At 43.4% G+C, this 23995-nt stretch overlaps 1 protein-coding gene across 24 annotated transcripts in view; it reads right to left on the minus strand.

The window, feature by feature from the left end:
• The window catches only part of Poteg (POTE ankyrin domain family, member G), a 181820-nt gene extending 173061 nt beyond the window's left edge, over positions 1-8759 (minus strand). For 22 of the 24 annotated variants that reach the window (XM_063275612.1, XM_063275599.1, XM_063275616.1 and 19 more), the window contains exons 1-5: positions 8320-8759; positions 6350-6464; positions 6008-6181; positions 3130-3236; positions 867-1004 (exon numbers count right to left, since the gene is read on the minus strand). In XM_063275612.1, coding sequence (XP_063131682.1) covers positions 867-1004; positions 3130-3236; positions 6008-6181; positions 6350-6464; positions 8320-8564 — 779 coding nt within the window. In that variant the 5' untranslated portion in view covers positions 8565-8759. The remainder of the gene's footprint in view (positions 1-866; positions 1005-3129; positions 3237-6007; positions 6182-6349; positions 6465-8319) is intronic. The other 2 variants (NM_001401510.1, NM_001014238.3) reach the window with 1 other exon arrangement.
• Between the last annotated feature and the right edge of the window lie 15236 nt (positions 8760-23995).

Here is a 23995-nt window from a genome sequence, read left to right on the forward strand (position 1 = left end):
AGAGAAACTTCGTGGGTTTTCTGCAACATGATTTGGACTTTTATACAGTTTATATCTGTCAGCAGGAAAAAAAAAGAAGGAAAAGAAAAGAAAAAGACACACAAAGTGCTCAGTGTGACTTGACCACACAAATCTAAGCTAGTACGTGAGTTCTATATGAGATTCTGAATGGGCGGGAAGGGCCAGATTGCTAACAATGTTTGTAGCAGAAGCTAGGAAGTCTAGCTGTCAAAAGATAAGTTAGTGTTGTTTTAAGAATAATACCTGGATTTTACAAAATAAGTACATGTGAACTTAAGATATGGTGACCTGCAGGGCTCGGTGTACATTACAGTAAGGACTTAGAGGTCTGGCTTAGTAAAGACAATGTGGTGGTTAAGGTTAACTGGTATTCAGTTTCGGGGCATGTTTTAATAGTGACGGAACCAACAGGCACAAAGAATGATGGGCTACCATTCTTCTGCTCCATTTGATTTTTCTAAAGAGAATTGGCCTCTTTGAATCTAAGAAACCCCCTCACCGACTGGAGAATCGAGGAGTAAGGTACCGAAGACAGCTCCCACGGGAAAGTGAGAATGTGCTAAAATCTCCTAGCTGGAGATTTAGTAAGATGACAGGAGACTTGACTACAATATCAGGCTCTGGGTCCAGAGTTCAGCATTCACCCAAACGGGCTCAGCCGAGCACTCTCTTCCCAGTGCTGTGCCTCGCTCGTGCTCTACACTCCTGACCGACTTAGTGGGCTAAGTCACCGCCATTCTGAAACGCCTGCGCAGTGCAGCGTCGCCTCTGCTGGATGGTGCAGTAGCTGTGTTTGCTCTGAACTTCGGTACAGCTTCGCTCCCCGTGTTAATGGAAATACTTACAAAGTACAGTGGCCCTCGATAGCGTAGCGCAGGGCCGTCCATCCGAAGACATCCTTGTAGAAGAAATCGATACCTTTCTTGAGGAGTGATACAGCCAGACCTTTTGACCCACATCTTATAGCGTATATCAGGGTGTTTCTAAAACAGCAGATACATAGACTCACTATTATGAAAAGAATGAAATTAGTTAAATCTACATAGATGTGTTTTGCCAAGTTGATGTCTTGCCTGCCTGTGCAGAATTGACCATTTACTAACCTAATAGAACATCATATATACATATATATATAGTTTTATATAGTTATATATAGTTTTATGTGGTTATATAGTTATATATTTCTTAATAAGCTGAAGATGAAATAATTCAATGCTATTGCATGATTTGAGCAATAGTACTATGAAAATAATAATAAAATTGCTTTCAATTAATGATGTTGACAACTGTGCACTATACACTACATAATGCCAAAGAAAGAATAACCACTTATCAAGGGTGTTATCCTGTTTCAAATCAGGAGATATATTTTGCTGTGAGCCTCACTCTGAAGATGACAGGCCTAGCTACTGAGAAAACTGAGAACTAAGTCCGGTCTTGGATGAATCTAAAGCCTCCTCTCTTACCATTTGCTTATGGCTTACCTTAATTAAAGTTCATCCGATGCATACTATTTTAACTCCCTTCCATTGCCACGTAAATATAAATGAATTATAATAAATCGGGGAGGGAAAGGGTGGAAGTGAACATTGATAACCTGATATCAATATTCTACAAAGAAAAGCAATTTAAGGAGTCATCCCCTGTATTATAATTTTCAAATCCTGAAATATCGTGCCTCTAAGTATACATGAAGGAAAATGTGTGGGTACTCTAAGATCTCTGCTACCTCATGAAAGAGCTTTTCTTGTGTAGTGAATGGTGATTAATACGGAAACTCACAGCTAGTCAAAGTGAAGAAAACAGTGACAGAGGCGGCCTCGGCCATAAATGGGACATCTACATCACACCCCTTCAAATCCCCAAGTCCCTCAAGTCCCCGAGCCTTGAGGAAGAGGAGAAAGGAAAGTTTGAGAGCCAGAGGTTGGGAAGGAGTGGAACAAAAACCGTGTCCTCTGGAAATTAAAGGACGGACGGCTGTGTTCCCGGATTCACAGCAGTTGTGGACGCCTGCGTGAGATCTTGCCGGTCAGCCTTCTAGGGAGGGTTGGGGAAGGGCTCAGGAGTTCCCACTCTAGCTAAGGAACTATTGACTGCTGATGAAGAAGGAGAATCAGTTATCTTTAAGTGTGGCTCCTGATATGTCAACCAAGCTCCAGCAGATGGCGCCACAAACAGAAGTATACGGACAGCACAAACAGGAGTGGAAGTGTTATTAATTTAAAAATTTAAAAAAAGAGAGGATGTGAAGTTAGGGTAGAAAGATGGGGGAAGAACAGACAGGAATTAAGGGGAACAGCTGAGGGGAGAATGATCAAAATAGACCACATTAAATTCTCAGACTCACTAAAAATAATTTAAATAAGATAAATAAGTAAAAAGAAAATCTTAAAAAAAAAAAGAAAGAAAGAAATACCATTTCACAAGGGTTAGGACAGATTAACCAAGAAAGGACAGAGACTGAAAGGGGCTGGAAAAACAAATAGGGAAAGGCCTGTCACTACGGTATAATTGATGGTTCCTATCACAAGCCTGGATCACAAACAGATTAATTTGTTCTATGTTTATATACTGTTTAGAATGTTAACACAGGAAGGTGGATAAAATACAGTTTCTAGTGCCAAAAAAAAAAAGAAATACCATAAGCTGGTCAACAGTTTTATTGTGAATCAAAGAAAGCATACTAAAAGTTTGTACATTTTAGTAACAAATAAACTCACTTAGCTGATAACTCCTCAGGTCATATTACCTGACAAAGTAAGATTTCAAATAACAAAGCAACAATCTTCAATCAGCACTATAAGGCGGTGTGATCATACATTACATATATGTGTATGTGTGTATGTGTGTATATGACATATATGTTATGTGTATATGTGTATATATGACGTATACGTGTATGTGTGTGTTATTATTGTCACTGTCACTTGCATAGCTCACTTCACAATTGCTTGTTTCCCTAACAGACTGACACTCATGACTATGCCTTAACTCTACCCTTGTAAGTTAGTCCTCTTCTGCCGACCAGCCATGCTTCTGGGTGGAGTGACTGTTACCAGTCCAGGCTCCCACTAAGGTTTGATTCCTTCTGAGAGCAAACGACTGTACCTTTGCAGTTCATCTACAACATGGACATCGGCTCCCATTCTTACTAAAAGCTCTGCTACCTCCACCCTCTTCTCTCTGAGTGCCAGCAGCAGTGGTGTGAAGCCATCCTGCAAGACAACAAAGGCAGTTTGGAAATTAAAAAATAACAGCTTACCCAAAAATTCTGTAAAGGGCGGTACAAATACAGACATTGAGGAAACAGTAGCATCACGGTGGAGAAATGACTCTTGCTTCTGACCGCACTGCCTTTCGCATACTCTGCTTCTCTGGCTGACAGTGGTCATGTGAGCCTAAGCCTCTCCAGGGCCCATTTTAGTCCTACATTGTGGCCTCAAACATTTGTTTCTATTACAGTGTCCATTATTGGAAGCCATGCGATGACTCTCATGGAATCTAAAAGCTTCTCCAGAGCAGAGCCTGCATCTTCCTTTCAAACAACAAGCCAAGCCTCGTCACATAGTGGTAAGGGATATTCAGAAGTTAGTGAATCAATGGCCAAATTTTCAGTTCTGCGTCAAGATTTTATTAAAGTAAGTGCATGTGGGCCTCAGGCAACATGGCGGCCTTCTGCATGGGCACCCAACAATACAAGGTTCAAGGGAGTCAGGGCTTACTGAATTCTTTAGGAGCAATGAGATGGTTTGTGCAGAAGTCTCCTGAAGCTTATCAGTAGGTTCAAGTCATGGAGAAACTGAGTGAGTGAAGCCAGGGCCACACTGAGCCCATATCCTCTGTGTTCTCATTGCTGCTGTGGTGTTTTCCAGTAGGCATATATGATTTAGAACCATTAGCCTTCCAAAATGTCATAAAAAGACTCATCGTACTTGATTCTTCCTGCCGTTGGTGATTTATCCTCCGCTTGTGTTCAATTTTTCCAGTGTCCGCAAAATGATTAGTACTAGTCACAGAATCTGAAGTTAAATGATTCCTATGGACTTTGTACTCTGTGTGTGTGTGTGTGTGTGTGTGTGTGTGTGTGTGTGTGTGTGTGTGTGTGTGTTTACAACTGCCAGGCTTTATCAACTGAGTGTCTGCACTGAGATTGGTGAACAAACAGATAACTGTCCAAGCCACAAGAAAATTCATGTTTTTCTTATATTCTGATAGAGAAGACTCTGCTTGTAGTTGACATTTGAGGATCTGTTATCTTGAAGAACGTACTGACATAATCTCCACTTATGAAGACCTTCTAAGAGTAGTGAATAATTATAAATAGTTAGAAGTGATTTATTCTGTAAACGAATAGTCATTATGGATTATGACAGTTAGCTTTGTCAACTTGACACAACCTGGAACCAGAAAGAGAGTCTCAACGAGGGAGTGTCTACATTGGTCTGGCCTGTCCGAATGTCAATGGCCAACTGTCTTAATTATTGTGAAAAAGCTCAGCCTGCTGTGGGTGGCACCATTCCCTAAAGCAGGCACCTGAACTGTTTAAGAGTAAAAACACTGAGCTTTGCACAATCAGGCAAGTGGGCATAAGTGTGCTCATTTCTCTCTATTTTGAGTTTAGGTGTTATGGGACCAACATATGACCCAAGCTTCTGATGTAGTGACTTGTCCAAATGATAGACCTAGACTAAATAAACCCTTTCTCCCCAGAGTCGCTTTTTGGTCAGGATTATTTTATCACAGCCACAAAATAACACTCCATTTAGCCTCTGGACACAAAAGTAAAAGAAAAGTTAGGCTAGCATTATTAGAAATTTATAAAAAAACATACTAACAGGAAGTATTATCTAATCAAATTCTAGTTCCTTTAGAGATGTCAGGATTTTAGAACCTAGGAATACCTTTAAATCCAGGTATCTCTTTGGAGTCTTCTTTTTAACTCAGGAGTTGTTTCAGAATCTCAAGGAAACATTTACTGAGATGCATGCCCATTACTTATTAGATGTAATGAATCAAACTGCACACAAGTGCAGCTGAGAACCAGAACCCACACAAACAGAACTTCAGTCTCACCTACGTGGGCCTGGACAAGAGGGACTCAATGGCTAAAAACAGGGAGCCTGCAGCATGGAATGGAACATAATTTCAATATAGAAGAAAGCAATATTTAAATATTTGCCCCCTCAGCAAGCAATCGTGGATTTGAGAGCAGAGCTTAGTTTTCGTTGTGTTTTGTTTTGTTTTGTTTTGTTTTGCCTAAATGGATATCTCTTCCGGAAAATATACTAGTGAACGGCTTGACCTTCCGTCTATTTTTCCACATAATTAGCATTTAGTCTCATGTTTCTGGGGTCCTCCTTCAACTGATCTCTAGATATGTTTGCAGTCAAGTAGCTTTCTTGCTCAAACCCCAAATTACAACCTTCAACGTGAAGAAAGACTGCATCAGCACACGTTAACTGATTTTTTTTTTCTTTCCTCACTGCCTCAAGTCCCTAATTTCCAGATGTCCATTTCTGGTTAACTTCCCTCCATACCTCCTCCTCTTCAGCTATAGGTCACTTGGCAACATCTCACCAAAAGCATCGTGATTTTCATTTTACCCACATGCTTTTGTTGTCTTTGAGTATTGACCTAATGTCATTTCCAAGGTAACTTTTGCTGTCTACTGAGATGGTTTTACAAGAGTTAGGGAGAAAACAGTGAGAGAGTGGGGGGGAAAGGACAAAAATGAGGAAATTTTACATTTGTCAAAGTCAGTGGCTTCTCAACTATTTCACATTAAATTTGTAGAAGAAAGTTGCACACCAAATATGTCTTCCAAACTACAAATGTCGAACCCAACAGCTTCTATGGTTAAGCCCTTCCCAACCCCTTCCACTTGAGAATCACTTGGGTTTCTAAGTTTGAAACAGCAGCCCCACTTCTGCCGCTGTTAAAACATCTATTCCAGAGAACTTTGAGGTTGAAATGCAGTGGACTTTACCTTGGTTTTTTGCTCAATATTGGCTTTGTATTGAAGCAGTAGAGCCACCATCTCCTCATGCCCATTGTACACAGCGTAGTGCAAGGCACTGTTGCCACTGCTGTCGATAACGTTCGGATCAGCACCGTGCTCCAGCAGCAGGGTCGCGCATTTCTGCTTCCAGCACTGGACAGACTGCGGTTTATCACAAGAGACAGATGGTCGGCTGGAGGAATTCAAGATCAACATCCCACATCCCACAAGGCCCGACAGGCGAGCCATATGTAGTGGAGGTAGACTTCTTTCCGTTATAAGCGCTTCAACCACACCTAGCCCATGCCGAAATTCACAGCTGTCACCTACCTTTATGAGAGGTGTGATGTGGTTCTTGTCAAAGGCATCGATCTCACAATTATTGTTCACTAGAACAGTCACTACTGGTAGCCGGCCATAAACACAGGCAAAATGCAAAGCTGTCCTGTGGGGATGAGAGGAACTTTGGTGCCACTGCAGAGCGCTGTCTCAAAACCCACAATTACTTGTGTAAATTTAACATTAAATGCCATGTCATTCTTCTGCCTTCTAAACAAAGCTTCAATGTTCTTCTTGTTAAGGGGGGGACAGATTCACTCTTATTAAAGAAAGGGGATCCTATTGGAATTCCTTTCTCCGTGTGAGCTATGCATAGATAACTAACTTGGTCGCCTTCCAGATAGGGACAAGCTGTGACACTGAGCTGTTCATTTCCATCAGCCCAGAGTGGCTTGTTTGAATAGAAAAAAAGTAGGGCCCAATACAAAAAACCCTCCATGGTATTTCTGTACACTTTCTGTCTCATTGTGCTTTGTTTGCTTCATTTAACCAACGTGTGTGCATGCGTGTATGTGTGTGTGTGTGAGTGAGTGTGTGTGTGTGAGTGAGTGTGTGTGTGTGTGTGTGTGTGTGTGTGTGTGTGTGTGTGTTTTATTGGTCTTTTGCTTCTCCATTCCATTTTGTGTTTTTCTGAGGCTTTTTGTGTGAGTTTCTTAGGGGTTTTTTGGGAGGGTGGTATTGTTTATTTGTTTCTTAACCAGAGAAAGGGTTTGGAGTCAGGTGGGTGGGGATCGGGAGGATCTGAGATGAGTGTCAGGAGGGAAAAGCTTCATCAGAAAATACATGAAATGTTTTCTTTCAACAAAAGAAAGCACCTTCTTTGAATTGAACTTCCCTTAGGTTTCATTCTCCTCCAAGCTAAGTTGCTTAGGACTACCTCTCAGTCTTCCTGTGCCTTGGTTTCCTGGTCCATAAAATTAGAAACAGGATAGATAGATAGATAGATAGATAGATAGATAGATAGATAGATAGATAGATAGATAACTATCTTGAGAAGCCTGCACCCAGTCTTCGGTGGGCCTTCCCCATCTTGGGTATGCAGTGTCCTTTACTAAGTGCCTCCATTAATTCCTGTGTTTTCATCTGTTTACTTTTCTCCCTAAGAAACTCCAACTCTGCTTCAAAAACAGTGTTATGAGAAGCCTGAGGAGGGGAGACGAAAAGGGAAGAAAGAGAAAGAGGGTAAAGGAGGAAGAGGGAAAGGAGGGGAAGAGGACGACACACGGAGAAGAGGGGCACAGAAGTGATGGAGGAGGAGGAGGAGGAGGGAGGGGGAGGGGAGGAGGAGGGGAGGAGGAGGGGAGGGGGAGGGGAGGGGGAGGAGGAGGAGGGGAGGGGGAGGGGAGGAGGAGGGAGGGGGAGGAGGAGGGAGGGGAGGGAGGGGGAGGGGAGGAGGGAGGGGGAGGGGAGGAGGAGGAGGTAAAGGAAAAGAGAGATGGAGGAAAAGGAAAGGGGGAGGAGGAAGAAAAGTGGAACAGGGAAAGAGCAGGAAGAGACAGGGAGGGGGCAAAGAAGTGGGAAGGAGTGGGTCAGAAGCATGCACTTTTTTTCTCAACACCAGTACCGAAGGTCTCCATTTGTATAGTCACTAAAACACAGAGCCAAAGATGAGTGTGAACGCTGTGAATAGAACACGTGCTTCACTTTTCGCCCCCGAAACCCCAATCAATATTAGGTTTCAGTGGAAAGCACAGCTCTCCAGTCACAGGGACCTCAGTACTTTGACAACAACAGACACTTGACAGAGCTAGACTGCCAGCTCTGTTGGGCTAAGCAGGAGACTGGGAAGGAGTTAAAAGTTCCTGTTTGGCGGTTCAGGACCACTCTCGGGTGTGCCGGTCTCAGGTGTGGAGCCTCAGAAGAGCAGGCCGACTCCTGCCCTTGATGGTGGGCGGGAAGACAGCCCTTCTCCCACAGTGGCCTAAAGGGGAAGTAAACAGTTGCCCTCCCTCCTCTATTACCTGTCCTTGCGGTCTCTATCGGACACGCTGCACTGTCCAAGCGTGATGAGAATCTCCATCTGGGCTGCATCACCCTCCGCTGCAACCCGGTGGATATGCCCCAAGGGTCTGTATGTTGTATGATATTTCGGATAGTTTGGATTGTCACCGAAGAAAAACTCAGAGACGGTCATTTGTGGGGCATCGCAGAAACCCAAGGGTGTCTTTTCCTTAGCACCAAAGATCTTCTTCATGGAAAAAGACATTTGGCCTCAAGTCCCTTCCAAACCTTTCATCTTTTCTGGTCCTCGAGCCCAATATTAGGTCTTAGTAAAACCGAGCCCCACTATCCACATTTGCACAGAGGACCTCAGGGCTTAAACGTCTGCCAACCAGGGCCTTACACAGTTGGTAGAGGCGCAGTTGCCAAGCAACGCTTCTAGCACAGTGTGCACGTGCTAGTTTGCACAAGCGTGAAAGGGCGGGCTACTCTTGACACCGGTGGCATCTCTGAGGCTACTGGGTAAAGGTGCTGAGTAGGCATGCGCAAAGCCCTGCCTGGCCAATCTGAGCTGGGAAACCGGCCTGCAATTCAAATATCTATGGGGGGGGGGGGGTGGACAGATATTCACATCATTTCAATCTTGTGACATTGGGAAAAGGTAATCTTTGTACACATTTGGTTGAAAGCAGAGGGCAAAATGAGGCCAAAGATCTGGTCAAAAAAAAAAAAATGGGGGTTGGGGATTTAGCTCAGTGGTAAAACACTTGCCTAGGAAGCGCAAGGCCCTGGGTTCGGTCCCCAGCTCCAAAAAAAAGAACCAAAAAAAAAAAAATGACGATGATCTACATCTCTGTATTCCTCAGTTGAACCCCTTTGCTAATTAACTGGGCCCTGCCAACCTTCACGATCTAACAGCTGCCATTGTCCGAACTTGCATCTCTGTTGCTGTTCTAAAACATTGGCTAAAGCAACATTGGCTAACGGTTTATAGTTCATCGTCAAGGAACCAAGGTTACCCAGAAAGTCTGGGACAAGGGTTAGGGATGGGGTCAATGTTAAAATGTTTGCTACTAAGTGCAAAGCCCTATGTTGCATCCCTAGTGAGGCAAAAAAGAAAGAACACAAAAGTATAGAGTAGTATATGTTCTTGGAGCTAATACATTAGGAAATTGGAGTCTGATGGCTTCACAGAAAAAAAATTGATACAATGTCTTGATTTTCCTTTAATATAGAAACAGTGACACCAATAGGGTTGTTACCCTGGATTGCAAAGTAACATTTGTTAACATGAAACTTTTAAGATAAAAATTATTTTAAGATTTTTATTTCTGTGCATGCAAAATGCATTACCTCAACCTGCCCTTAAAATAACAGAGCAAAATAACTTTGACATAGTTATATAAGATGGGGTGTGTGCTTTTTTTTTTTGAAGTTGGAGGGGATTTTTTGACACAGAAAATGCATGAATGAACATTCTGCAGACTTCCATCCAACTGTCAGTTCGATTTAAACTCAGAACAAGACAACAATCTGTCTATTAAAGATGTACATGAAAAGGGCCTTTAAATATGTATAATTTGTGAGTCCCCTACAGGACAACACAATAAATAATGTATCATATCCTTCTTTAAATCCATACTCCGGTTGAACCTCACCACTTCTCTGTAATAGTTTACCTCAACCATTCTTACCAGTGCATGCAAAAAAAGAAACCAAAAATCAAGTAATGAAAAGGTAATGACTTGGAGTCACGGAAGGAACATTAAGTTGCTAATTTCCAATGATAGAAGGACCTCAAATTGTTCCTGCCTGCACATCTTTTACCCAGTACATCTAAGGAAAGCGGTGAGCCTGTCCCACACAGGGGGTTAAAGCAAAGCGCCATCGCCATGATGAGAATGGTGAGCACTGAGCACTTCCTGTCTGCCGGCCACTAGATCAGTCCTTTTAATTCTCTCTGTTGATCCCCCAGCCATGACTCATAGTGAGGCAAGACTTCATTTTGGAAGTTAGGAAAGAGACAATCCCAGAGGTTAAGGAACTTCCCTAAAGCCCATCAGAGCTGGTAAGAGGCTGAGCTAGAATTCCAGTCTGGATCCACCAGCAACTCAGCACGTGCTTTGAATCCCCTGAAAGGCGTTTAGAGCCATGAAGACTTTATTTTTTTTTTCTGAAAGAGGAAAGGGTTTATTTTAGGTCATAGCTCATAGTCCATCATTAAGGAAAGCCATGGTAGGAGCTCAATGTTCACAAGTTCAGCTACCTTTCTTTCTTTTTTTTTCTCCATCTTTATTAACTTGGGTATTTCTTATTTACATTTCAAATGTTATTCCCTTTCCCAGTTTCCAGGCAAACATGCCCCTAAGCCCCTCTCCCTCCCCTTCTCTATGGGGGTGTTCCCCTCCCCATCCTCCCCCCATTACCGCCCTCCCCCCAACAATCACGTTCACTGGGGTTCAGTCTTGGCAGGACCAAGGGCTTCCTCTTCCATTGGTGCTCTTACTAGGCTATTCATTGCTACCTATGAGGTTGGAGCCCAGGGTCAGTCCATGTATAGTCTTTAGGTAGTGGCTTAGTCCCTGGAAGCTCTGGTTGCTTGGCATTGTTGTTCATATGGGGTCTCGAGCCCCTTCAAGCTCTTCCCCCAGTCCTTTCTCTGATTCCTTCAACGGGGGTCCTGTTCTCAGCTCAGTAGTTTGCTGCTGGCTTTCGCCTATGTATTTGCTGTATTCTGGCTGTGTCTCTCAGGAGAGATCTACATCCGGTTCCTGTCAGCCTGAACTTCTTTGCTTCATCCATCTTATCTAGTTTGGTGGCTGTATATGTATGGGCCACATGTGGGGCAGGCTCTGAATGGGTGTTCCTTCAGCCTCTGTTCTAAACTTTGCCTCCCTATTCCCTCCCAAGGGTATTCTTGTTCCCCTTTTAAAGAAGGAGTGAAGCATCATGAATACTTTATAGACTGAATATGCTTCAGAGTCCTTTCTGAACTGGGTCAATGTCGGCACCACCTCCATTTTCCTTCACCTTGGATCCTCTCCTGTGCTCAGAGCTGTGCAAGGCGGGGCTGGTGAGAAAATGGAGCTGGACTCTATGCTTAATGCCAAGCAAGAAACCTCAGCCAGGGGTGTCTGGTCCCAGACAGGCAGGCTCTGAGCTCTATGAGAACAGTGGGCACAGGCACAGATAAGGCTGTGGTTTTCTCTGTGCACTGCCAGGGATGGAAGCCTAGGGCGCTCTCTCCAGCTGAGCCACACACAGCTTCCAGTGTGTTTGTTAGCACTGCCATGGTCATCCCTCAGCAACTTCCAGTGAAGGACGAACTCAGTGGAAATGAGTCCCGAGACAAGGTTCTGGGAATTCTGGAACTCCCCTCCAGCCTCCTTACTTCTCTCCTTGCAGAGAAAAATTCTGGGGTCTTCAGCCTACAAATAAATATACCTGAATTGTAAGTCTCCTGGTGTAGAAACAATTTTATTACCATTGTACTAGAACCGAGAACTCTGTGAAATAAAATTTAATTCCACCACAGGAGTTCTTGCTTTGTGATTGGAAATGAGAAAGCTTTACCAACTCCTATTTATTTCCTATGGGCCCTATAATAACTTGCCACAAATTTGGTGGACAAATACCACAAAATGCTATTATCCAGAACTCTGAGGCTAATAGCCAAAAATGCAGGTGTTAACAAAGCCAGACTTTACCACAGGCTCTGACAGAAAATCTTCCTTGTCTTTTCCAGCTCTTGATGACTCCAGGGGTGCCTTGGTTTACAGTTTCCTATTTCTGATTTCTGCATCTTTAGCTACAGGGCTTTGTTTGTGCCCCAACACCCATGCCTCTTTCTCCTCTGTCTAGACACTTCCAAGAAAGGTGGAGGTTGAATGTGGAGCACTGTGCTAAGAAATTCTGCTTCTGCAAATCTGGGTTCTGGCTCAGGCTACTGCATCTTTAAAGCTTGGTGGCTGATTCTGATGCCCATGACCAGCTCTGTCTGTCTGGGGAGAATCCTCTTACAGAGAACTAGAAGAAGGCTTACATGTGGCTCAACCACTGTAGGGCTCTGTGATATCATAGACTTGGACATTTCTGGGACATACCTGTCTCTGCCAGTTTGTGTATCCTGAAGCAAAACTGTGAGATAGATGCTGAGATTGTGGTATGTAACATGTGAAACAGTCCACTGAGCACTAAGGTGAATCCTGCAGTGTTCTTGGTTTACTGACAAATGATAACATGTGGTCGCAGAGGGTGCACATTCATTTTTCAAGCCCCCAGTTGAACAGTCATAAAAATTGAGCTTTGGTTATGATTTTTAAAACGTTTTAACAATCTATAAAGACTCAGTATCTCCACTGTCTAGAAACAACCAAATCAAAACTCAGTTCCAGGACCCTGCAAACTTGACCTCCTTAAGATATCAAAGTTCTGTGTTGATCCTCTTCTTCTGAGGGCAGGGAAACAAACCTAATAATGCACAGGCATTCAATGTTCAGGCCTCACTGGAGTGTGCATACAACTGAACATAACGTTAATCCTAGGGTCCTAACTACACCAAGTCTAAGCCAAAGTAGTGATGAATGCAACCTCCTCCCAAACACTCCTTGTCCTACAAGTCTGTCAGTGCCTCAGGCTTCTCTGATGCATTGATAGCATGGTTCCCTTCCCAGTGCCAATGCCACCTTTCAACCTGAGACAACTGAAGAGGACTATGTATGGAGTACAGACACTGATGCAGGTTGAGGACAGAATAAAGAAAATGGTGCAGTGTCTTTAAAGGACAAAGCAGAAAGAGAGTCCACCCACCTAGATTTTTATTCCCAGCAAAACTGCTTTACGAGAAAAGGCAGAGCAATCATTTCCAGTTAGGAGAAAGCAGGATATCCATCATCTCCAGCAAACTTGTGCTATAACCAATGGTGAACAGAGCCATCCAGCCTAGCCAATAGACAAGTAACAGGTAACTAAGACTCTCACTCAAAAATATGGTGAATGAACCTGAAGAAAGACAGATGCTAGAGATTGTTCCCTAGCATTCACATATACCAATGAGCATATGCATATGAATACATGTTACATGCCAGACTGTCAGTCCTGTCTCAGGCACAACTTCTGCAGGAAGCCAGCTTGTCAGCTATGCTGTTCAGATTGACGATGCTCATTCTGCTCCAAGTGTAAGATAGGTTCTGGGCTTTCAGGGAGTTAGATGTCCTTAGGAGATGGTTAACCAGTCTACTCAGACCCGAGGAATGAGACAAATTATTATTCTTAATAATGCTTAATACTTAGGAGATAACACTGTAGACTTCATAGTGTCTATATAAAGAAAGCCACAGTGTGTTATTTCCCATTTGAGGCAGTAAAAGTCATAGACAGCTCTGGAGACAGAAACCTGAAAACATGATTAAAATGCAACATCCACCCCATAAAATAAAAAAAAATAAAAATAAAAATAAAATAACCTTTTGCATTGCTGTTCTGGCAAAGAAGCAAACTCCCGGATGCAAAGGTATAAATTAAATCATGGCAAACACACACATTGAACTAGAAGGTAAGCAGGCAAGGAATATAGCATTGCCATGAAGACACCTGCAGATCCTGACCCCAGTGACATGAGACAAATTGTGAGGATTTGCTCCCTCACAGATAGACAGGACAGAGTGTGGGGTCACTGGGGACCTGTCTGCAGAAAGGACTGTGTCCCTCAGTCTCTCTAGCTTCGGGTCTGACAATGTGATTTCTTACTGACTTGCAGGAGTGCATTCATATGATGCCGTGTCTTTGAGGGTCTTTGCCAGAGCCTAGACAATGTCAGTCATTACCTCTGAGTCCTCCCCGTGATTACCTAAATAAATATCTCATTAATGGGTCACCTTCAGAATTCAAAATTGGGGCTTGGAAATTCCATTCTCCAACCTGATTCAAATAAAAAGAAAACATCTCAGAGGCAGTGGTCATCGTTCTGTAATTCATTTCTCTAGCAATGGTGCCTGTGTTTGAGAGATTAGTCTATTACCCAAACTCAAGGAAACAAGAATGGATTCTATGGCAACGAGGCTGCAAGGGCAAAGAGAAAACAAAGTCTGAAAAAATTTATACAAGAACTAGCCTCCTAGGGGAAGAAATCCACCAAGCCAAACCAGTGTTTACACTGCCTGAACTTGCTGGGCTAGCCTGCCATGACTATTTCTCTGTGTGAAGAGGCATTTTAAAGGCCAGGGAGCTAGAAGATGGGATTAGAGTAGCTTTGAAGCAAAACATTAAGTCAAATCATTTCAAGGCCTTGAAGCTTAAGGTCGTGTTTATATAACAATGGCCAAATTGCAAGGAAGGAAAGGTCAGGCTGATATGTTTACTGGAGCCTGGAGCTACATTCCAAGAATGCTCCGAGAAACCCAGCGGGCGTTCTGCAAGGCACTGAGAGAAATTGTGGTATATTTAATCGAATGATAACTGTGTCTGAAATTAAATTTTTGTGCATAATCATAAGCTTGGATTTAAGACGAGTATTTGGAAAAAGTGAGCTTATCAGACTAAAGCTAAGATAGCATTAGATCCCTAAAATCTCGTCAAGGAAAACATAGACAAGGGCATATTTTCTGCCCCCTCTGAAGGTCAGTTTCAAAAAACATTGTGCTTAAGAAGTCTTGAGATTAGTCATGGCCTTTTTATTCTCTGTTGTAATATGTGAAGAACGATGATTATGCAGTTTCTTCAAAGTTCGATCCTGTCGTTTTTTTTTTTTTGAAGCTTTAAAAACTTGAACTGTAATAATTGTACATACATATATTTAAATATGGTGAGGGTTTTTTTTTTAAACCATATATACAGTATATATCAACCCAACCACAGTAAGTAGCCGTGATGGCATTGTCAACTTGATATGGTCTAAAATCACCTAGAAGGAAAAAATGCCCCAGGGAAACCTGATTTACTGTCCTCTGGGCATAATCGTGATTCTGTTCACTGAGGTGGGAATGCCTACCCTAGAAGAGAACAGTGACCCTTTCGGGGATGCAGCCCTGGCTACATAAAAGGAAGAAGCTAGCTGAGTTATCACATTAATGGTCTCTACTTCCCGTCTGTAGGTGTGAAGTGGCCAGCTACATCATGACCGGTTATACCCTGTGAGCCAAGATAAATCCATGCTGCTCTGGGGAGAACTGTGGAAGGACTTTGGAACTTTGTGCAAGAAAAGCCATTGAGTTTTCAGTGTTTGGTGAATTGTTCTGTAGGAGCTTGGACGATAAGAATGTTGAGAGCAATGCAGAAGATGAAGGCTTGGCTTATGACATTTCAGAGGAACAAACTCTATCAGAGACATTTGTCACTTTGAATTACCAGTCTGTGGTTCTGGTTAGCTGGGGCTGAAGAAGCAGCTGTGATTAAGAAGATACCAGAACTTCTAAAATGAAAGCTTTGGCTTTGCTGGGGAGCTCTATCCTGGTTGGCTGGAGCTGAGAAACGATCCGTAATTAGGACACCAGCATCAGTGAAGTGAGATCTTCTGGGAAGTGTTTCCTAGAAGTCAACACACAGAAACTGTGTCTCAGCTGCAGCAAGGTTGCACCTTGTGCTGGCAGCCAAACTTGGAAGCCTAAGAGTCATTCAGGTGGTACTTGTTTTGAAGGCATTAAGGGTTCACGGAGAGCAGCTGCGATATGGCACTGTGAAAGGCCAGGAGAGGTAGATGGTAAAAATGTAGCCTCAGTGATAGTTGAAGGCCCAGGATTGAAATTTGGGGCTTGCCACAATAAAGAGAGCCCAGGAGAGCCTATTGGTGAAAGTGCAGCCCAGCTTCAGCAGAAGACCAGCAATTGGAGATGCCAGTACCAAGAACTGGAGATAAAGCTAACCAACTCATGTAAGACAGAAGGCAGAGCTGAAGACAAGACCCAAGCCCCTGGGAGGAGCACAGAAGATTATGGGTGAATCCCACGTGATTAGACATTGGTTTATTGACACTGTTGGAATTTGGTTTTTGTTTTGTTCAGATTGTGACCGTGCCCTGGTTCTTTTCTCTTGGAGAAAGAACTTAATTTTTATTTGAGCCCACAGCTGAAAATTTTTGATCTTTTAAAGAGATTTTGGATTTTTAAAGAGATTGAATATTTTAAAGAAACCAAACTTTTATTAACGTGTCTGAATTTGAAAGAACTGCATGACTTTTAAAGACATTTATGTTTTTAAATATGAGATCTTGGGAATGAATGAGAAAGAAAAGGTGTGCCTTTATGGTAATGTGTTTGTCAGACTGACAAGGGATCAGCTGTGCTAGACAGGTTTTGTGTCAACTTGATCCAGGTTAAAGTCATCTGAAAGGAGGGAATCTCAGTTGAGAAAATGCCCCCATAAGGTGGAGCTACAGGCAAACCTGTGGGGTATTTTCTTAATTAGTGACTGATGTGGGGAGGCTCAGGCTATTGTAGGTTGTCCTATCCCTGGGCTGGTGGCCCTGTGGTCCTAAGACAGTAAGCTGAGCAAGACAGGGAGCACACCAGAACTCAGGACTCCTCCGTGGCCTCTGCTTCAGCTCCTGGCTCCTGGCCTCTGGCTCCTGCCCTAACTTTCTTTGATAATGAACTGTGATGCAGAAGTGTAAGCTGAACAAACCCATTTCTCTCCAACTTGCTCTTTGGTCATGGTGTTTCATCACAGAAATAGAAACCCTAACAAAACACGGGTAAAGAAATTCGGTTGAGCGGTGGATGTGGCGGTTTGAATGACAAAGGCCTCCTGTGGGCCTCATATGCTTGAATGTGGAACTATTTTGAGAGGAATATTTTGTTCTGTATATACATTATCAAAACAGTCAATAAAGCTAATTAAAATTTAAAAAAAGAAGGTATGTGGCACTGGGAATAAACTTTGAGGTCTTAAAAGCTTTCCTAAGTCCAGTCTTCTCCCTCCCTCCCTCCCTCTCTCCTTTCTTCCTCCTCCTCTTCCTCCTCCTCTTCCTCTTCCTCCTCCTCTTCCTCCTCCTCCTCTTCTTCCTCCTCCTCTTCCTCTTCCTCCTCTTCCTCCTCCTCTTCCTCTTCCTCCTCTTCCTCCTCCTCCTTCTCTTCCTCCTCCTCTTCCTCTTCCTCCTCTTCCTCCTCCTCCTTCTCTTCCTCCTCCTCTTCCTCTTCCTCCTCCTCCTCTTCCTCCTCCTCTTCCTCTTCCTCCTCTTCCTCCTCCTCCTCTTCCTCCTCCTCCTCTTCTTCCTCCTCCTCTCCTTCCTCCTCCTCTTCCTCCTCCTCTTCCTCTTCCTCCTCCTCTTCCTCCTCCTCTTCCTCCTCCTCCTCTTCCTCCTCCTCCTCCTCCTCCTCTTCTTCCTCTTCCTCCTTCTCCTCCTCCTCTTCTTCCTCCTTCTCCTCTTCCTCCTCCTCCTCTTCCTCCCCCCCTTGCACCTGTGCATCAGGATGTAAAACTCTCGGCTACTTCTTTAGCACCATGCCTGTCTGATTTCTACCATGATGATCATGGACCAACCCTCTACAATTGTAAGCAGGTCCACAAATGCTTTCGTTTATGACTTGCCTTGGATGCTGTCGCTTCACTGCAACAGAACCATAACTAAGATGGGGGAAATCCAGAAGTTAGAGGGAGGAGGTGGTGAATTTGATCAAATCCATGTATAAAATCACCAAAGAGTAAATAAAAGTATTTTTAAGATTGCAACATATGGAAATAAATGTTTGTAGTATTGGTCTTTTTACTACATCTAATTAAATTTAATTGCAAGCAGTAGCCACTAGGTGGCAGGAAAAGCCTGGTTTGAGGCTAAAAAAGAAAAAAGAAAGAAATTCCGTTCCCTAATCCCACGTGATGCCTACATCATCCAAACTTTCTAATCACGCTTCACTTCGTACTGCGTGAGCAACACTATTTTCGTTGCTCGTTCACACTTGGGCTCTAATCTCCAGTATTCACAAGGACACTGCTTTCTTTCTTTCTGCACAGTTTTTAGGAAAACTGACTTTGAGTCTCTTAATGCCACTATCGCAAGAACTTTTCATGACACTAGAATGTGGCTCCACGGTAGATCATAGACCATGCTCACTGTTGTGTGAGCCTCCGGATTTAAGCCCGACAGTGGCACTCCCAAACCCACTCTGAGTTCTCTCTGAAGACTCATCTACCCAGAGTTCATTGCAACATGTTGCCTGTCAGTCTGCTCGCTGGCTGGCGCACAGCAGCCTTCAGCCATACAGTCCCTGTTGCTCCTTCTACTCCCTCCTTCGGTGAACACGGCATTCGCACTTGCCAAGACCTCATTATATACTTGGTTATACAATATGAAGCCATACAGAGTTGCCAGTCAAAAAGTTAAGTCTAAAGTTTACGACTGCATTCCAAGACCAAGGAGTAACTTTGTCAGACAGGTTGAGGCTCGTGGGGTAAACGTGGCCAGCGGGCATATTTTGTGGGGATACAAATACTTGAAATATTGTTTTTAAGTAGTTCAAAATTAAAAATCAAGAGAAATTACATAATGTCAAGGTTCAGGTTCGTGGTGATAGAGGTGTCCCAGCAATATCTGTCCTCATAGTGCAAAGGAACAGGAGAGCCGCTTTCTATGAAAGAGGCTCTCTCTCTCTCTCTCTCTCTCTCTCTCTCTCTCTCTCTCTCTCTCTCTCTCTCTCTCTCTCTCTCTCTCCTCTTTCTCCCACACCTCCTGCTCTACAAACACATTCCCTCTGTGCATGCCAGCTTCATCCTGGGATATCTCTAGTCTCTGACAAGAGTCTCTAAGTAGCCACTCAGTAACTAGCCTTCCCGAGACCCCTGTCATCTCACCTAGACCCCAACCTTGGCATGCAATGGCTTATGTTAAGATCCTACTTATAGCTCTTAAGCTCACATAGCCACATCTCTAAAATGCCTGCCTGGGAAAGCTCGAGATGGTTCAGAGATTTACTGTTTGTCCCAGCCTGTCTGCCTCCCAGTGTCCGCTGTGTGATGGGGTCAGGTAGTAAATCCAGGTGACTCACGAGAGCCAAGTCCCAAAGATACGCTTTCCCAACTCGGCTCACATTCACTGACTTTAATTCCTTCCAATAATTTCTATAAAATCTCTAACCACCTCTGTATACCGTGGCACCATGGACTTTTCCCTATGACAGGCCTGGCAGCCATTAAGTGCTTTCACACCGCTCATTAACATCTGCTCATGCCACCTATACGGAGTCTCGTTGTGTCTGTAGATACGGCCCTTACCTCCTCTAAGGTGGGCTTCCCGTGCAGTGGCTTTTGAAAATAGCCCAGGTTTACGGGTGTAGATATAGGTATTTAAATGTGACAGCTTGACCATTTAGGAAATGAGCAATCTAAGTTCTAATAGCGATCCCGTGACCTTTGCAGCCATGGGCTTTTGACCAGAAACACAAGGCAGCAAATTAAGCAGGCATTAATTTCAATCCGGACGCAGTTGACTACCCCATAGCAGTTATGCCACCATGGGCATATCTTACCTAGCCAATGTTACTATTGTCACATGCTGATAAGGTTTCTCTTCCCCCTACAGTCGACACAGGACCTGTGGAGCTATGAAAACTAGCCAGAAGAAAGGGTTTGAGATTAATATCTCTTATTTCTTATATCCAAAACGTACATCCCTGAGTCCTGACTACCTCACGCTCTATTCCTAGTTCTCCCCCATACTCCACACCTGTAACTGGTGGTACACCCCTCCCTTCTTTCACACTCCATGTATTCTACTAACCCTCCAGTTATGTTGTTTGACTGAGTTGTAGGACAGTAGGCTTACCCTGGGCTTTACGACACCTCCTTTGAGTTAGCCCTCCCCAACCCTCTGGCTTTGCCCACACTCCGGTGCTTTTCACAGCTTAAAACTTTCCACTTTCAGAATTCTACCTCCTCTCTAGTTTGCTCTTACCTACAATCTATTAGCCCCTCTCCTTACCCAAATGCCCTTTCCTGGCTATAAAAGTCCATTCAGCATAAAAGAGTTGAAGGTATGATGCACGAATGAGAGAAAACGTACAGAATTTGTCTTTCTGTCCCTGAGTTACATCACTCAGTACAAGTCTTTCTAGTTCATGCATTTACCTGAAAATTCGTTATTTCATCTTCTCTACAGCTGAGTAAGTCTTTCATTGTGCATGTGTACCACATTTTATCACGTTTCAATTGAAATATAATTTTATATCACTTCTTTCCTTCTTTATTCTCCCTCCAAACCTTCCCATGTCCCCAACTCATGACTTCTCCATTGATAGCCTCTTTATCTTCTATTATCGTTTTTTATATATGCATAAAGACAGAAATACCTGCCGAGACCAGTCAGTGTGGCTTCTGCATAGATCATTTCAGGGATGACCACTTTCTATTAGACGACCAATTAGAAGGCTCATCTCCAGGACGGGGTAGTTTTCCTTCTCTTAGGCTTCACTAGCTGCCCGTAGTTCTTTTTCGAGTTCTTTTGCCTGCAATTTTTTTTCCCGTTCCACAATAGACTATCTACAGGAGTTACAGTTGTTCAGGCCTTGTTTGGGCAGCCATACCGTTGAGGCGCCATGGGCATTAGCTCCTCTGTCATTTCCAGATGACATAGTCTCACAGCAGACATTCTAGTCCTCTAGCTCCTACAATCTTTCTATACATACCCTACCTTCCATGATGCCCCGCCCCCCAAGCCTTAAGTTCAAGAGTCATATCACACTGGGAATGGGCTCCCATAATCCATTGCGCATTCTGATTTTCTGTGATGGTCTCCATTTGCTGTAAAGAGAAGCTTCTTTAATGAGAGGCAAGAGCTACAGTTATGTCGGTGTAAGGATAAGTTTTAGAACGCAGTTAGGGATTATCCCAGCCCAGTAAAGTGATCATAGCGAGTTCTCCTCTAAGATCTATGACCTCATTGCCTTCAGGGAGTCGGCTAGGTTTCTAGTTCCAGGCATAGGTCTCTCCTATTGAGTGACCCTTAAATCCAATTAGACTGCTATTGGTTACTGCCAAGATATGAATACCAGAGGTGCACCTTAGGGACTTTCTTGCCATGGTCGTCATTTTTGTAGTTCATTGGCGTGGTAGCTGGGTGGGGCTATTGATTATCCCACACATACACACATTGGCAGCTTGCATAGTCCTTTCTGAAAGCTAGACTACAAGAAAGGGGCCTCCAGTTCAGATCCATCTTGAATCTTCTGAGTCCTGTCTCCAAAGCTTGTGGTGGCTTCAACAACGCAAACCTTTGAGACGCAGCTAGGGGAAACAGCAGGGACTAGATTGTTTTGGGAGTCACTTGGATCACCCTCTCCAACAACTCAAAAGATCCCCTCATGCCTGCCACCAGGGTTTGTGTTAGATTGATCATGGCTCATGTGAGAAGCATTATTAGCCCAAGTGACATCGCTTCACTTATGTAATGTAATGTAAATGTAATAATTTGTATATGATTTAGATAGATAAAATAATATGATCCCATTAGGCTTTATCGAGCATCTTTAGTGTTATTTGCACTCGTCCAGCCCTCTTTATTTTTTGTGTTCATCTCCCCCCTCCCCCTGCCCTTCCCTTCCCCCATTACAGGCACTCTCATTTTTCCTGTTTTCTCATCATATCATCTGTATCCTTCTATTCAGATCTTTAACCCACCTTTGGTCTTGTGGATTGCTGTCTGTAAGCAGGTGAGGACAGGTAACAGACAAGGCTAGAGCCTGTGATTGGACAGTAGAAAAGGAGTGCGGGCTGAGAGTTTTTGAGAGGCTGAAGAGATAGGAGAGAGAGGAAAAGGAGGAAAGATGGAGGAAAAGAAGAATGGCCCAGATCTGTGTGATTTTAAATAGCCACAGTTAGCTATGAATATCATATAAGGGATGGATTACCACAGGACAATTTGTCCAATCTAAGTGGGCAGCTTATATCAATATCAATTGGCTCTCAGTTTATTTCGTGAAGGTTTTGTGGGGTGAGAATTTACTGATGTAAATCTGACTGACAAAATACAAGCCTCTAGAGTTTTGAGTTTACTGAATTACAGGGATTTGTGGCAGCTAACAGCAAGATGGGTGGTCACTACATGAGGCTAGCCATGGAGGCAGTGAGACCGCTGGGGTCAGAGAGTAGCCAGCGCTAGCGTGGGATGGTGATCCCTTTTTTATTAATTAACATAATAGTCTCTCTTTACTGTCCTGGTTTTGAGGGATAGTCCAGGTTTTACATGTTAAAAGGTGACTATTTGGGGGCTGGGGATTTAGCTCAGTGGTAGAGCGCTTACCTAGGAAGCGCAAGGCCCTGGGTTTGGTCCCCAGCTCTGAAAAAAAGAACCAAAAAAAAAAAAAAGGTGACTATTTGGAGCTAGGAATTACAAATGACAGCGAACATATGGCCCTTGTCTCTTTGAGTCTGGATTTGCCTCACTCAACATAATAATTTCTAGTTCCACTAATTTCCCTGAAATTCCCATCCCTTCCTTTTTCACAGCTGAGTAGTATTCCACCGTGTTCATGTACCTCATTTCCTGCTCACCAGCTGGAGGATGTTGGGTTCTTTCCTCATCTTAGCTATTGTGAACAGAGCATCGGTGAACATGGCTGAGCGGGTATCTGTGGAGTTACTTTTAGCTTTTGGAGGATTTCCCTTACTGTCTTCCAGAGCAGCTGCTCCAGGTCACATTCCCATCAAGAGTGAAGGAGGATCCCCTTTCCCCACATCCTCACCAGCACTGTCATCTGTTGTCTTTCCAATCTTAGCCTTTCTAAGGATAAGATTGTACCCAAGATGGGTGAAGTCTCAAAGGTGTTTTCATATTTATTTCTCTAATTGCCAAGGGTGAACACTATTTGACAGAGTTTTAAACATTTTTATTTCTTCTATGGAGGACCCTATGTATAGATCCATGACCTTTTTTTTTCCCTTTTTTCCTTTTAATTCTTTTTATTTGAAGATACTTTTATATAATCTATTGTGACCCCCTCCATCATCGTCTCCTGGATCCTTCCCGTGTGAGGCATTGGGCCTGCCCTTAAGTGTGGTTAGCATACCCAGTGAGGCTGCATTGGAAAGAATTAACTCTTCATTTGCAAGCAGCTGTCAATTGAAGGTAGCTTCTGGTTTAAGGGTGGGAGCTTGTGTCACTTCCCCTCTCAGCACTAGGACCCGCTCAGGCTTGGACCTGTGGGGTTCTTTTAATATTGTAAATAGTAATCCTGTCAGATGTGTAGCTGGCAAAGATTTTTTTCCCACTCTGGATTTCTTCTTCATCACATTGATTGTTTGCTATACAGATGCATTTAGCTTTAGGTCACAGCATCAAAAAAGTACACACAAGATACACTCCAGATACATTCCAAAGCACAATTTGCTCCTAAAACAAAGAAATACTGAATGTCCTACCTGACGAATTCCCAACGTCTTGGACACTTGTGTTACTGTGGTAAAATACGTGCTAAAAGCAACCCAAAAAAATAAGGATTTACCCACAACCTGCTCAGTCTGTATAAAGTTTCTTGTATGTAAATGTAGTGAGATTCCTTGGGAAAGATGACTTCTGCTCCCAGCATATTTCCATGCCTAAAGTTCTTGTCTACAGGTGAGACCTCCTGAGTTCTCCCTTCCATATTAAAATGTCTGTGGATATCGTCCTTGTTCATATCACAGTTAGGCAGCCATGTTGATGAGACTTCCTCTGAGTCGCTTCTGTCATCCCTACAAGACACAATATTACAACCAAGTTCCTGGTCCTTTGGC

Source organism: Rattus norvegicus, chromosome 16, assembly GCF_036323735.1.
Source record: "Rattus norvegicus strain BN/NHsdMcwi chromosome 16, GRCr8, whole genome shotgun sequence".
Taxonomy (NCBI): Eukaryota; Metazoa; Chordata; class Mammalia; order Rodentia; family Muridae; genus Rattus; species Rattus norvegicus.